General features: G+C 43.4%; 1 protein-coding gene across 1 annotated transcript in view; it reads right to left on the reverse strand.

Annotated features, from left to right (window-relative positions):
• Positions 1-13695, reverse strand: part of slit3 (slit homolog 3 (Drosophila)) — a 242144-nt gene that overhangs the window by 202230 nt on the left and 26219 nt on the right. The window contains exon 4 of the mRNA XM_070962829.1: positions 11647-11718. Within this exon, the coding sequence (XP_070818930.1) occupies positions 11647-11718 (72 nt within the window). The remainder of the gene's footprint in view (positions 1-11646; positions 11719-13695) is intronic.

The raw sequence follows: 13695 nt of genomic DNA on the forward strand, positions 1-13695 counted from the left end.
ATTAGAAACATCACTACCAGCATCACTGAATGCACAGCCTCACTTTCGGGATCTCTCGAAGTACATTTGATTCTTTCTTGCAGAACAAAGGGTGACAAATTGAAGAAAAAGCAACATAAATTGGGAGTTGTTGTTTCACCACGAGCCTCGCTTCGTGCTCCTTGGCATAGATTCCCAAAGTCTCAATTGAACACATGAACGCCATTCTTCAATGAGATGTTACCTGTGTGTTTAGATGTTGGTGGTCAAAGTGCAACAAACATGGGCAGAAACGCAGAGTGATGACGCTTGCCTACTGATGACACATCAAATGCGTAATAGTCACGGCACATCAGCCGGAATGTGCTGATCGCAGGAGCGAATGCGACTGAACTGCTTTGTGGGAAACGTCCATGTGTCAGGACACCACCAGTGGGCCGGCCTACACAGAAAACAATGGACGTGGGGGTTTTGACATGTGTTGCACACCAGCTAAATGTGTCGCACTTAACATGGTGGTCCAAGATCTCAGCTGGGTTGGGCTGCGGTGACTGCAAACACCATAAGAGTCACATGTTTTTCACACTCAAACAATCCCCTCATGCCTTTTATGCATCTACAGCCCTGATTCCAAAAACGTCCAGACGCTGCGTAAAACACAAATAAAATGGTTTTATGAAGTGTTCCTGAGCCCATGTAATAATATCCTTTATACAGTCATGTGTTCACAAAGTGTGAAGTCTGAGCCTTTCATACACAACTGTGATGCTCTCACCTGTTACCAATGAACCTGTTTACCTGTGGAATGTTCCGAACAGGTGTTTTTGGTGCACTGTGTGATCTAAATGTCCATGTTTTACATATTATAATTGAGTGCAACAGATTGTTGGTTTGTTGGATTGTTGCATCTATGTTGTTGTTAATGGAAATGTTTCTAAAGTAAAGTCAACAGTTCACATTAGTATCAATGCTTAGATTCAAAAAGAGGATCTTTGGCTGCTCAAAGGTCCTGAACTCACTCTGTTATCTTCCTGTGAAATCTGAAAACATCTGCTTCATTTGCTTTGCTGTAGAAGAACAAACAACAACCCCCCCACCCCACCCCCCCACCCAGAATTTGTACTGTAAAGAAATCCAGTAGATTTCCAGCCAGATCAACAAGGCGGCACACAATGTTAAATTCCGTTTAGACTGTCGACTGTAGACTGTGTTGAAGCTGCCAATCTTCTTGGTGGTGGGCTTTTTTTTTGTTTGCAGTGTTTATTCTAATATTTCAGCCTCAATGTGGACATGATTTACTCATGTTAAAATGTTGCATGTAGCAGCTCATGTTTGTTATTTTTGCTGTTGACTCATCTGCAGTGCATGGATGATGTAAAAGCTTCCAGCTCTTAGACCTAGTTAGTCAGGTCTTTATAGCCAGCATGTTACACCATAGTAACGTAATGACAAACAGACAAACTTTGATGCAGTCACACTATGCAGTTCACTGCAGGAAGAATTTATTTCGAAAATGTTTTGTGTTTTAGGTAAGAACTGAGCATTTATCCTCAATAAAACCTGTAATAAAAGATGTTCAAATTACTCAGGACAGGAAAATTTCACAGTCAGCTAAAGGGGAAATACTGATGTTCCTTTCATTTATTCATTCATGCCTGAGAGCAGCTGCACGCAGCGTAAGAGGTTAAACATCCTTGGCTTATTTAGGTCGATTTTAAATGTAGTTTTAATAGTTTTTCAGCAGGACTCGTGCCCCAAAAGAGATATGTGGAAAGCACAAAGGAAATATTCCAGGTACTTGTTTCTTAAATCAGTTGAGAAATAGCTGTAACACATGTGAGAGCCCGGCCTTTGCGTGAATGTGTTTGTGTGACAGCAAGACAGATGAGGGGAAGGAAAGAGCGACAGGACTGCTTAGTGTTTGTTTGTGTGTCTCCACATTGCGTGGGTTGATGTGTATATCTGTACTGCCTCTGCTGTTGTGCATGTGTGTGTGACAGTTCGATATGGAGAGTGTTTGTGGGCCGTTCGCTGTGCGTGACAGTGCATGACAACAGTTTGAGTCCATTTGTAACAATCAGACTTTACTTAAACAGCATAAATCACAAGTCTAACTTCTGACACACACACGCACGCACGCGCGCGCGCGCGCGCGCGCTGCGCGCGCGCACACACACACACACACACACACACACACACACACACACACACACACACACACACACACACACACACACACACACACACACACACACACACACACACACACACACACACACACACACACACCTTCACAGAAAGTATGACTCTCTGGACACCTACATGTGTCTGCCCATGTGTGTGCATGTGTGTGACATTAGCCAGTTCCAACCATGTACTCTGCAGCCATAATAACAGTCAACAATGAAAGCGGTAGCTATGAAGACCTCCCACAAAGTGAAAGTATTATGTACGCACAAATACACACACATACACATCCATAGGCTGTCATGCACTAAACCTGAGAGAAAGTACCTCAAATAACAGAAAACCGTACCACCAGATCAGAGTGTCAGCAGTGAATGATGCTGCACCCTGAATCCCACACGACGCTCAGTGACAAACCCATGAAAGACGTTAATTGTGAGGTGCAGAATTCGTGGGGATATTGGGCTGTTTCAGGACATGTGGGCCATTCCTGTAGTTTCCCATGACTTTCCCATGAGCGCAGAGTTGCATTAAGGAATAGCAGCCCATATGGGAGTCCTATACAATATGTAACTTGACACACATACAGACAGAGAGGTTTCAGCACTTTTGTGACCCCACACTGAGCTGCAGCTTGAATCTATTCTGACTGTACGCCCACATGTCACCTTACTGTAAATAACCTGGAAACACAGTTTCCAAGAATTCAGGAGGAGACTGAAGACAGACACGTTGGATGACATCGCCGTAGCTCTGCAGCAGCAGTTGGGCTGTTAACAGGTCTGCTTCCAACTGCTACAGCGTTTGAAAGGGTTCATTTTGAAATCTGACAGCCACCACTTGAAAAATGAGACGTTCTTGCAACATGATTAATAGCATGAAATTATATCAAACTGAGATAACTGCAAAAATATAGCAATGTACTCCTGATTATGGGGAAAATTAAGTTGAGGAACATTCTAGCTAGCTTGACTATTCACTGTGCTGCCCAGGAAACTATGAAAAAACTGCTTGAAACAAGCAGTCTGGAGTTTTCACTGCAAAAGTGCCACAGTGACATAAAACTGAAAGCTTTGTTGAGGAAAGAATCTGTCTTTTCTATCATCTTATGCACATGAATGTAATTATAGGGGGCATTACATTTGTTTTGTGGCTTGACTTTAGTCAGTGATGGAGTGTATACGACTCCGGCATGCTTTTACTGCTGAAACTCACCCCTTCAACACAGATACACACAAACACACACACAAGCAGGCCAGGTGCCAGTTTTTAAAGCATCCTTTAGGGAGAATAAAGCATCTCAAATCAGAGCAAGATCATTAGCTCGGCCTGAAAGAAGAAAAAAAACAATCAACAAAGACCCTATTTTCTCCTCCAGCCTCCCCTCATGTCCCATTTCTTTCTTTCCTTCCCTCTCCCTCCCTCTCCTGTCCTCACCTGTCACCTGGGTTTCTTTTCCCTCCTCTCTTCCTCCTCACATGCTACCATTCCCCTTACGCCTCCCCATTCATCTCCTCCTCTCCCTCGCTTCTCTTCTCCATCCCTCACTCCCTCTCCTCCACCTCCTCCTCCTTTAGCTTTCCAGGGAGCCGAGTCTGGTTTTGATTAGCGTTCTCATGTAAACCTAAATTGTGATTAAACAAACACTGTGTGAGTGTGTTTGGCCCCATATCAAGTTTGCCTCTCTCTTAAATGTATGTACACACACACATAGACACACAAGAAAAGCCAGAGACAAGCTTATAAGTAGACATGTACAAACAAATGCAAAACATAAACAAACATATAAGCAAATATGCAGACGCAAGCAGAGACACAAATTACTAAACTATGTATATACATTTAGCATGCAGAAAAGACCATGTATAAGAATATACACACACACACAGTGTATACATAAACACACACTACATACTGTGTATTCATGTTCACACAGTATATACCGTATTTGCACATGTTAAGACCTGCAGCCTAAATTAAGCACACCTATGTGGACATGCAGTATTTGCCTTCGCACATGCCCATCGCACGTTAGCATAAACAGGTCGAGGGGAAAGTCGGTGAGTTTTAACTATGTGTACTAGCGGCTCTGAGGCTACTTCCCCCATCCAACTCACCTTAACTTGCAAGGTTAAATTACTACCACATGCAGCCTCTGTGCTATTTCAGTGTAAGCATATAAAAATTCTTTGCCATAACAAAAAAATATCTACAGGCCCCCAGCCTCCCACGAACATTTCATAGATTCTGGCCCTGCGGCGAGCTAGCTAGCTGGCTAGCTGGTACAGTAGGCAGCTGAAAGGGAAAGGTGTTGCTGCCGTGAACTTTAAGACTGCCTGGCTGGTGAATTCACCCTGCAAAGAAGCTTGTTTTATTGACACATACACATAGGAAGACACACATGGGCCTACACACACACAAACTTCCTAACTTTTGGCCTCTTGACTGCTTTCTTAGCAAGAGAGCCAAACTTAACTTGCACGTTCTCATTCACAGACTTTGCAAAGAGTTGAGAATAAATATACACACAAATATTTGTACAATAACAATAAAATACATAAATACACACACATGCACGCAAAACTAAACTGGGACCACGTTCAAAGCCAAAAACAAAGTCATTTTAACAGCAGGATGTTCAATAAAGTAAAGTTTAGGAATAGGACCAATTTGATTCATATGTTCCTGCTGTTAAAGGTTTAGTTAGTCAGTGAAGCAGGAAGTGTGTATGAGAGCGACAGATACCAGTCTGCCATGTGTAATCATCTCGTCTTTATTCTCCTCGCCTGCTGTCACAGTGAATGTCCTGAAGCCTTTGTCCTGCACATGCTTACATGTAAAAAGCCAGTCACAGATCCAGTTCTGTGTATACGGCCAAGACTTTCTACAGAAGATATCTGAGTGGGGGAACCACATTTCTTTAATCCTCTACCCTGATTATGGAAACCAGGATTCTTGTTTGGATGACGTTGTAAAAATCAGATTGTATATGAACGCACAGATCACAATTTCTACTTCAATGTTAGAAAGTATTTTTAGGAGAGAACGAAGGAATGTGTGAGCCTTCTGGCTTCTCCACATCTCTCACATTGACCTGATATCATTTGCTCTCTCTCTCTCTCTCTCTCTCTCTCTCTCTCTCTCTCTCTCTCTCTCTCTCTCTCTCTCTCTCTCTCTCTCTCTCTCTCTCTCTCTCTCTCTCTCTCTCTCTCTCTCTCTCTCTCTCTCTCTCTCTCTCTCTCTCTCTCGATCCCTCTGTGTCTCTCTCTCTTGGTTTTCCGTATCTCAGCAGTGTGTATTTATCTAAATATGTCTTGGGACAAAAATCGCACTGCCGTCTGGGCTGTGGGAAACACACACACACATACAAACACACACAAGCCGCTAAGAGCTGCCTTATTTTAGAGGAGGAGCTCTGGTCAGGTTGCCTCTGTAAAAGTCTTCCCTTCCCCGAATTCAAGTGACTTAGTGTGGGTCCTGTGGTGCAGCTCCATCCTTGAGCCTATGGGCCTCTGGGTGCAGCTTCATGCCAGAACTCCCACTGCCCTTAAACCAACTGGCTGTTTTCCCTTGTTTTAGCAATTACGCCAAGTAAGATTGAACGTAAGTAAGATTGATAAACTTGTTAGAAACGCACACACACTGTATTGCTGTGCATGGGCCCTGTGGTGCAGCTTGTGTGTCAGGTCCTACAAGCCTTGTGGTGCGGCTGCATACCATGGTTTGTACTTCTGAGTCATGTTTAATTATTAGGAAGTTCTGTCGTGGGTGTGTGGTTTAGTATAAAGTCTGCCATGCACTGACACACACACACACACACACACACACGCAGACCTGCAATTCTGCATCCAGCGCCTGTGGTGTTTAATCAGCGGGAGAGGTGGCGTGAGAGAGGGAAATGTACTTGTGTGTGTTTCTGTGTGTGTGTGCGTGTCTGTGTGTGTGTGTTTGGGACTTATTTGTTTCTCGCCAGCACCCAGTGGCGTGAAAACCAAACAAAGGGCCTAGAGCCTAGTGACAAGAAAACAATCTTACAATTCCTGACAGCAATACAAACACCAACGCCGTTTGTTCTGTTTGCATGTGGGAGTGTGTAACAGAAAGAGAGCAACAGTAAGTAAATCAGTGAACTGGCCCATGATGAAAAAGAGGAGACACACACACAAGTTCAGGCAGTTTACGTTCACCCCTAACCCGTCCAGACCATTCCCTCCAATCGCCACTGAGGCACCGTCTGTCGCAGCCAATCACCGCACGCGCAGAGTACACCCACTTCCTGTAACACTAACCATAACATTCCAGCAGGTAAACTATGGCAGTCGCCTCTAAATGGACAATTAGTGAAGATTAAAGGCAACCTCCTCGTCTTTCTCCATTAACTTAATTAGGAGGAAAAGACATCTCAAATGACCCCCAGCTCCCTTTAGCATTCCCTCCCTGGCTCATTCCTCTCTCTCCGTCCAGCTTCTTTTCCACTGACTTAACCAGTAAAAGTTATATTTACAGTAAATGGGGAGGGTGACGTCCACACTTTCACATCTGGGAGCTCCACTGAAGCATTTGGGGTTAAGTGCCTTGCTCAAGGGGTAACCTAACAGGGTTGAGGAGCATGTCTCATTACTGTCCATTCATCAGTGCAGGGATTTAGACTGGCAACTTTCCAGATGGTGATTTGTTAACGATTAGACTCTTGCCGGTCATTTTCCTTCCTCTGCATATCCATCCCTCCCTCTTGTACTCTTGTTTCATCCAGCTTCACTCCCCTCCAGCTATCTCTTTTTTCCGAGCCTTTAAGAACACCTAATCTATCTATCTAATGCTGTTATCCTCACTGGCCCGTAGTGGGTGAACATTTAGGGACTAAGCATCATTCTCAAGGACACTTTGACTGAATAAAGTCCTTCACCAGCATCCCTCTGGACAGAAACTTACTTCTCTTTCCATTAAGCCTCCAAACCCCTTTTAGGCTGACTGTTGGCTGCTGATATCCCTGCTGTGATGCATTTTATATGGTGCAGTGAGGACACTGCAAGAGCACAGCAGTGTTAAAGCATTGGAAGAAGCTGAAAACTGAAAAACACAGAAACTCACAAGATTTACTACACTACAGCGTGTTATCAAAGTCAGATGGCGAGATCATTGACCGCCTGTTTGCATTGTTTACATTAGCTTTTTGACTGCAGATACCACATTTGCAAATTTACAATGAACACATTTTTTAAATGAATTCTATGGTAAAATATCTTACGTAACTCACTCGCAAATCAGTGATTTAATTAAAGAAAGTGCAACTTTTGCTGAACATTAGCTTCTATGGCCACAAGTGGACATTATGGTAAATGCTTAAACACTGTGTAGAAGTAGCACATGTACAGAGAAGTCATAAAGTCAGCCAATGGACTCAAGGAAGGAAGCATGTGTTTTCTTGTTTATGAACTCTAGTTTCTATTTGTAAGAGGAAAAACTGCATTATTTGGTATTTTAACCCTCTGAATCCCACAACCAGCTGGCAGGTTGGAAAGGCATAATTTCTTTAAAAAATTACCAGCATTACAGTTTATCATGGCCAAAAACTGTTAAAAAAAAAAAAAAAAAAAACTCGACTGGATTACCAAATTTCCAATGGTCCGTGAACGAATCACGTGCTACAAATGCTTCCCTCAGGAAAAATGACCAAATCTTAGTTTAAATAGACGTGTTTCACCAAGATCACTTTGTCCTACATACACAATTTACAATTTCAGCACAAACAAACAGATTTTGAACTAACCAGAGATCAGCACGTTGGCTGAAGCATGGACTGTGTTTACAGCACGACAGCCCTTTTATGCCAGTGTCCATAAAAGCTGAAACCTCCTACATTATGTAATACTCAGCATGAGGCCCTGGTGGAGCTAAAGTGATGAGGGAAAGGAGGAAATGTCTCCTGTGTCTGACGTTACTCTCATTCTTCGTCTTCACCGCATCCCTCTACTCTCATGCAAACCAATCAAGTGTAACCTGATCTGCTTTAATGGGGCAGAATGATGCTGCTTCATGAGTATCGCTGGAAGGAAACCAGCGCTGGTTCAAATGCAGGAGGCCCTGCACGCAACATAAACTCACACACTGTCGCAGGGAAGCGTACATAAAAGATGCACACGCAAGCTACCGGAGCAGAAAGGGAAGATAACAGGAAGGAGCTCAGTCTGGGTCAGTGTTATTAGACAGGAGACTAACAGCCATCAGGTCACTTAGCAGAGTAAACCTCCCTGATTCACTGTGATGTGCACTGATGCACAAAAGTCCACGACCAACGGCTTGCATTTTTCCATACGAGCCATCACGACTGTTGCTTTTCAAGCCCGAAATTCATTGCCTTTCTAGCAGATGTATTCCATCCGGTGCTTGATCTTAGCGTGTTAGCATGTGTCTGGGTGCATGTGCCGCGAGACCACAGTCTCTGCAAACTGTGGGGGGAAACGACCACAGACTGCACACACGGAAACCCACAGACTCCAGTCCAAGACCCATCTCGCCATCCCTATCTTTGTTTTCTCTCCCTCCTACCGAGCACCTAGCGGGGTCACACACTCCAGTTCCTCCATCCATCTACCCGCTCCCTTCATCCTCCACCAGCATCCATTCATCCACCCATCTCCCTCCTTCACATGACCTCCCCAATACCTATCGCTCATCTGTCTTTGTCAGGCACTCACCATCAGCACTCACTGCTCAATTAGAACATTTTCCAATAAGACACAAAGCCAACCTCTTCAGTTCTTACGCTTCGTTCAGCTCGGCAGAATCCAAGACTCTGGTAAAAACTATTATCCAGCCTGATACCTCTTGCCCTTGCCTCCCACCCTCCTCAAGAGCAGAACCTCCAACCCATGCCTATTTTCCCTTAATGCGAGTCCAGCTCCTTCCCTCTCCTCCCGTCTCCAAACCTCAGACCACAGGGCTTTAATAGGAGGGTTAAGAGGTAATTCCTATCACACTGCCATCATTTAATATCTAACCGAGTCTGACAGAGAGGAAGGTTACGAACCCAAACCAGAAAGCCACCAGCAAACCTCCCTGTCTCCTCCTTCTTACTCCTATCTTTATTCTCCTTTTCAGGCTTCCTCCCTCTAACTTTCGCTCTCTTTCTACCTCCATTTCCTCCTCTTCTATCTTTCCCTCTGATGTGCTCTCTCATCTACATACCTTGCTAGCTGCATTACCGCCACTTCCTTAATTTGCTGAAAAACACAGTGTGGACAGGATTAAAAGCACAGAAAAATGGAAGAGAAAAGTGGAAAGGAGAAAAAAATACGGAGCAGGAGGAAACTCCAGACACTGTAATTTAGATTGTGCTGATGGCAAAGTAGGGATATAAAGAACATGAGATTTATAATGTTAAGTTTGGAACACGTTCACCCTTTCCACTCTCTTACTGAGTTGTCTGAGAGCTCTACAGGGATCCATATTCGACCAGTGATAAATAAGAGCTATCGAGACCAATTAGAGGTTTTATAGAATAGTAAGCCAGGCGGTCGAGGAAATAAGACTGTCACTCACGTAGAATAAGAGAAAGAATTGGAAATAAGAGGTAAACAATGCGAGTGTGTGTGACGGAGTGTGTGTGGGTACGCGTTTGCATCTGCCGCTGATGTTCACATGAGGGGTTTTGACTGTGTGTGAGCCTGGAAGCCACAGTTGACGTAAATGACAATTTGCTTTCAGCCATAAGAGTCTGCTTTGCTGTCTTCAGCAATACATCACCCATCACCACAAATATAAGAAACACACAGTCTGTCTGTCCAGAGTTTTAAATAGAGGTTTCACAGGGTGCACCCCGCTGAGAAGATTTCATCTCTCTGCGGCTTTTCTGCCAACACAAGAGATCATATTGAGAAAGAGCTACAGAAAATCCAACTTAATTTATTGTTATCATCATAAACCATCATTATTTTGACAGTTTTGTTTTGTTTTTCATGACATAAGAAAAACAATGCACTTTCTGGATGATTCAGAAAGTTCTTGGAGGGGTTTTCTTTCCACCTAAGATGTAGAGGAACTACCTGAACCCAAAAAAGCACATTTCATTGTCAGTTTATCTGAAAATATGCAGATACAGAAATGATCTATCGATACAGAGAGCAATGAACTGAGGCATACTGTCAAAATAAAAGCTGTCACATTAAGAAATCCGTTTTTTGAGTATCAAACAACTCCAATAAACCACTAAATCTGCTATTCCTGCAAAGCTTTATTTTTTAAGATATGAGCAGTTGAGAAAGCAACACTTGAATGTGTATTTAGTTATGTTGTGAACACACTGAATCACTGCAGTAAGTGTTTAACCTTCTTCTACTAAGTGGTGTTTTCCTTTAAGTGTTTGCTGGTTTAACTCACTTTTTGATAACCTAAAACTTCAAAAATATAAAAAACAATGGAAAGACCAGAAGAATATAGTTTCTCAACAACGTAAGGTTACAGTAGCTTCCAAGGCTGTTCTGCCTCATGGAAACATTGTAAAACAGAGTGAGAGAAGTGAGAAGTTTAATGTCCCGGTGCTGGTATTCCCTATCCCGACGCCTCGCAACACACACACGCACACACACAGATATGATATGATGCATGCATGCCTGTGTGAGTGTGCACATGCATGACATATAAGATCATAAATGCACACAATGCTAACTGTAGTCCCATACAGTAAAATGCAAGCATGCACAAGAGGAACACACATAAAACCACGCACACGTACGTGCACGCACACACGCACGCACGCAGGGTCTACCTCTAGCTTTACTTGAAGGCAGCCCAATACAAACAGCTATAAAGTTTAGAAGGTGTTTCAACCTTCAACCGAAGCTGACAGAGACTCTCTGAGGATAAGATAAATAGAAAACCTGACTGGAAAGAAGGAGTGCAGACAGAGAGAGCACAGGAGGAGAAAAGGAGACAGGGTGGGTGCACCAATGGGACTGAAACACACAAAGAAAGAAAGAGAGAGAGAGAGAGAGAGAGAGAGAGAGAGAGAGAGAGAGAGAGAGAGAGAGAGAGAGTATGTCTGGGAATGTGAGATGAAAAAGAGAAAGAAGGAGGGCAAGTGGGAGGCTTCTCTGAATCAGTATGACCTGCTCTTACACTCTGAATACTCTGGGAAAACTCCATATTCCCGAATAAAAATTCCTCACAGGTCCAACCAAAACATTCACTCCAGGAACGCTTTCACCTCCTAAAATCGCACGCACACACACATCTGACACACACACTCTTTCTCGCCTCTCGACAGGAGCACAGAGCGGCACTGTGTCACCTGGCTCGGGACTTGAACCCTCAACCCGGATGAAAGTTCTGACAGTGCGCCGTGGCCGTGTTTTCAAATGGATCACGTAACACATCAAAAGAGACAGGGAAGGGCAGCGGGAGAGTCGGAGACAGATGAGAGAGCCGAGGAAAGTCGGATGACTGGATGGAGAGATGGAAAAACAAGAAAGGTGTACTCACAGCCGTCCTAGTTTGGGGTTGGACTGGAAGAGAAGCTCTGGGAGAAACTGGAGTTTGTTTCTGTTCAGACGACTGTGGAGAGAAAAGGAGGGAGTAAAGCAGAGGAAATACATTAAAAGTTAAATGGTTTCATACTGTAAAAATCATCGCAGCGGGAACAGAAAAGGGCAAAAACACACACTCATATATCACTCAGATTCATGCTTTTGTGCTGACTGAACTATCACCAAAGAGGCCACTGCGTCACCTTGTAGGTCAGCGGGTTCACGGTTCAAAGGTCAAACTCATGGGAAAGTCTGTCTGGTTTCCTGTGATGGTGACCTACAGGTTATCACGCGGTGTTTTGAGTGCGTATGTCCATTACAGGTTATCGAGCCGTAAGCTCTCTGAAGCCAGTTACTGCTATCATCCCTGTATGTGCTTTGACCTGGGAGGGAAGAGGGGAACATGTTTGGACTCCTCGTCTTCCAGTTATCTCGCCTGAGAGATGTTTTCATTGAAGATTTTAATTCCTAATTCTCAGTAAAAACTGTTTCTCAGTGTAATTCACGACTGCTTTGTCACTTTATGAGAGGAAAATTAGGGGTTTATGAGAGCGCCAAGTAAATCCAACAGCCAAAACAAACCTAATCTCAGTCGACTATTTTTCTATGGTAAAAATGCGAACGTTTTGTCCAAGAATTCACATTTATTTTATTTTTCTCATTAATAAAATCGATAGCTTATCTATCCTCCATTACTCCACTAATAACAGTCAAGATAAACAAGTCAGAGGCTTCTGCACTCTGGAAATGAGGCTGTCGGGCACATGCAGCCAACATAAACAGTCCCATATCATTTAAAAAAAGCCTGCACACTGAGCAAAGAAACTACAAAATGCGCTTTTTATGCAGAATAAAATATATTGATTTACTGCACATGCAAAGTAAGAAAATGTGACAAAAAAAAAAAAACATTAGCTAAAATTGAAGACCATATAAGTGATCAGAAAAACAATGATGGCCAATCAGGAGAAAGGTGTACAAACTCATCAGCAAGTTGAGTGCAGTCACATGATCTACCAGGATACCTTTCATTAATTAGAAAATAGATAACAGCAAGTGATAATATTTCAAAGGTTTCAACATTTCTGGGTAATTTCTTCCTGTGATATGGGACTGCTTTAAGACAAATGTGAAGAGAAAACATGAGAGCAGCTTCTCAGGCCAGATCTCTTCCCATGTTTCACATGTAAAACACCATTCCTCGTTGGAGTAGGTTGAACTGAGCATGAAATGAACACATGGCAGTTATTTACAAAGGAATGAGAGGCAGAGGAAGATGGAGAGAGTGCAAGACTGGTGTTGACCAACGAGCAGACATGTGAGTGAGGGGAAAGTGAGAGATAGAGTAAGGGTGAAAGATGTGTCTGTGTGTGTGTGTGTGTGTGTGTGTGTGTGTGTGTGTGTGTGTGTGTGTGTGTGTGTGTGTGTGTGTGTGTGTGTGTGCAGCAGGAGGGTGGGGTTGGCCTCAGCAGAGATAGATGAAGGCAGTGTGACGAGAGGGAGTGAAAGTGCTATCGAGCTACCAAAGCGTTCGTCTGAGAAACGAGGCGTGGAGGTGGAAAAAGAAGAGAAAAGGACGGCGGAGGGTCACAGGTCGCAAAGTAGAATCTGCTCTGGAGAAGACGCAGACACCAACCTTTGAACCCCTGTGATAATGATAATAAGACCCTGACTTTCACTACAGTGTGCACCAATGGAAAGAGAGCTCAAGTCCAAAAAGAGACATCCCCCATTTGAAATAATTGACCCCTGCTCCTAGGAAATAACTGCTGGTACCAAAGTAAAGCGCACCATCGGCTACTATTACACTTATGAGTCATTTTAAGATGTTCGCTCACCAAACAGCTCTGGTTTTCAAGACAAGAATCCTTTGTGTATTTTCAAATAATAATGATGAGTTTATTCTACTTGGAACCTTTGAAATATTACCAGACCACAAGTCCGTGGGCACTATATTTTCGAAATTTGGAAAATTATCCCCGTTAGTCAGAATCTCAATGAAGTC

The sequence above is a fragment of the Chaetodon trifascialis genome, chromosome 5, assembly GCF_039877785.1.
Source record: "Chaetodon trifascialis isolate fChaTrf1 chromosome 5, fChaTrf1.hap1, whole genome shotgun sequence".
NCBI lineage: Eukaryota > Metazoa > Chordata > Actinopteri > Chaetodontiformes > Chaetodontidae > Chaetodon > Chaetodon trifascialis.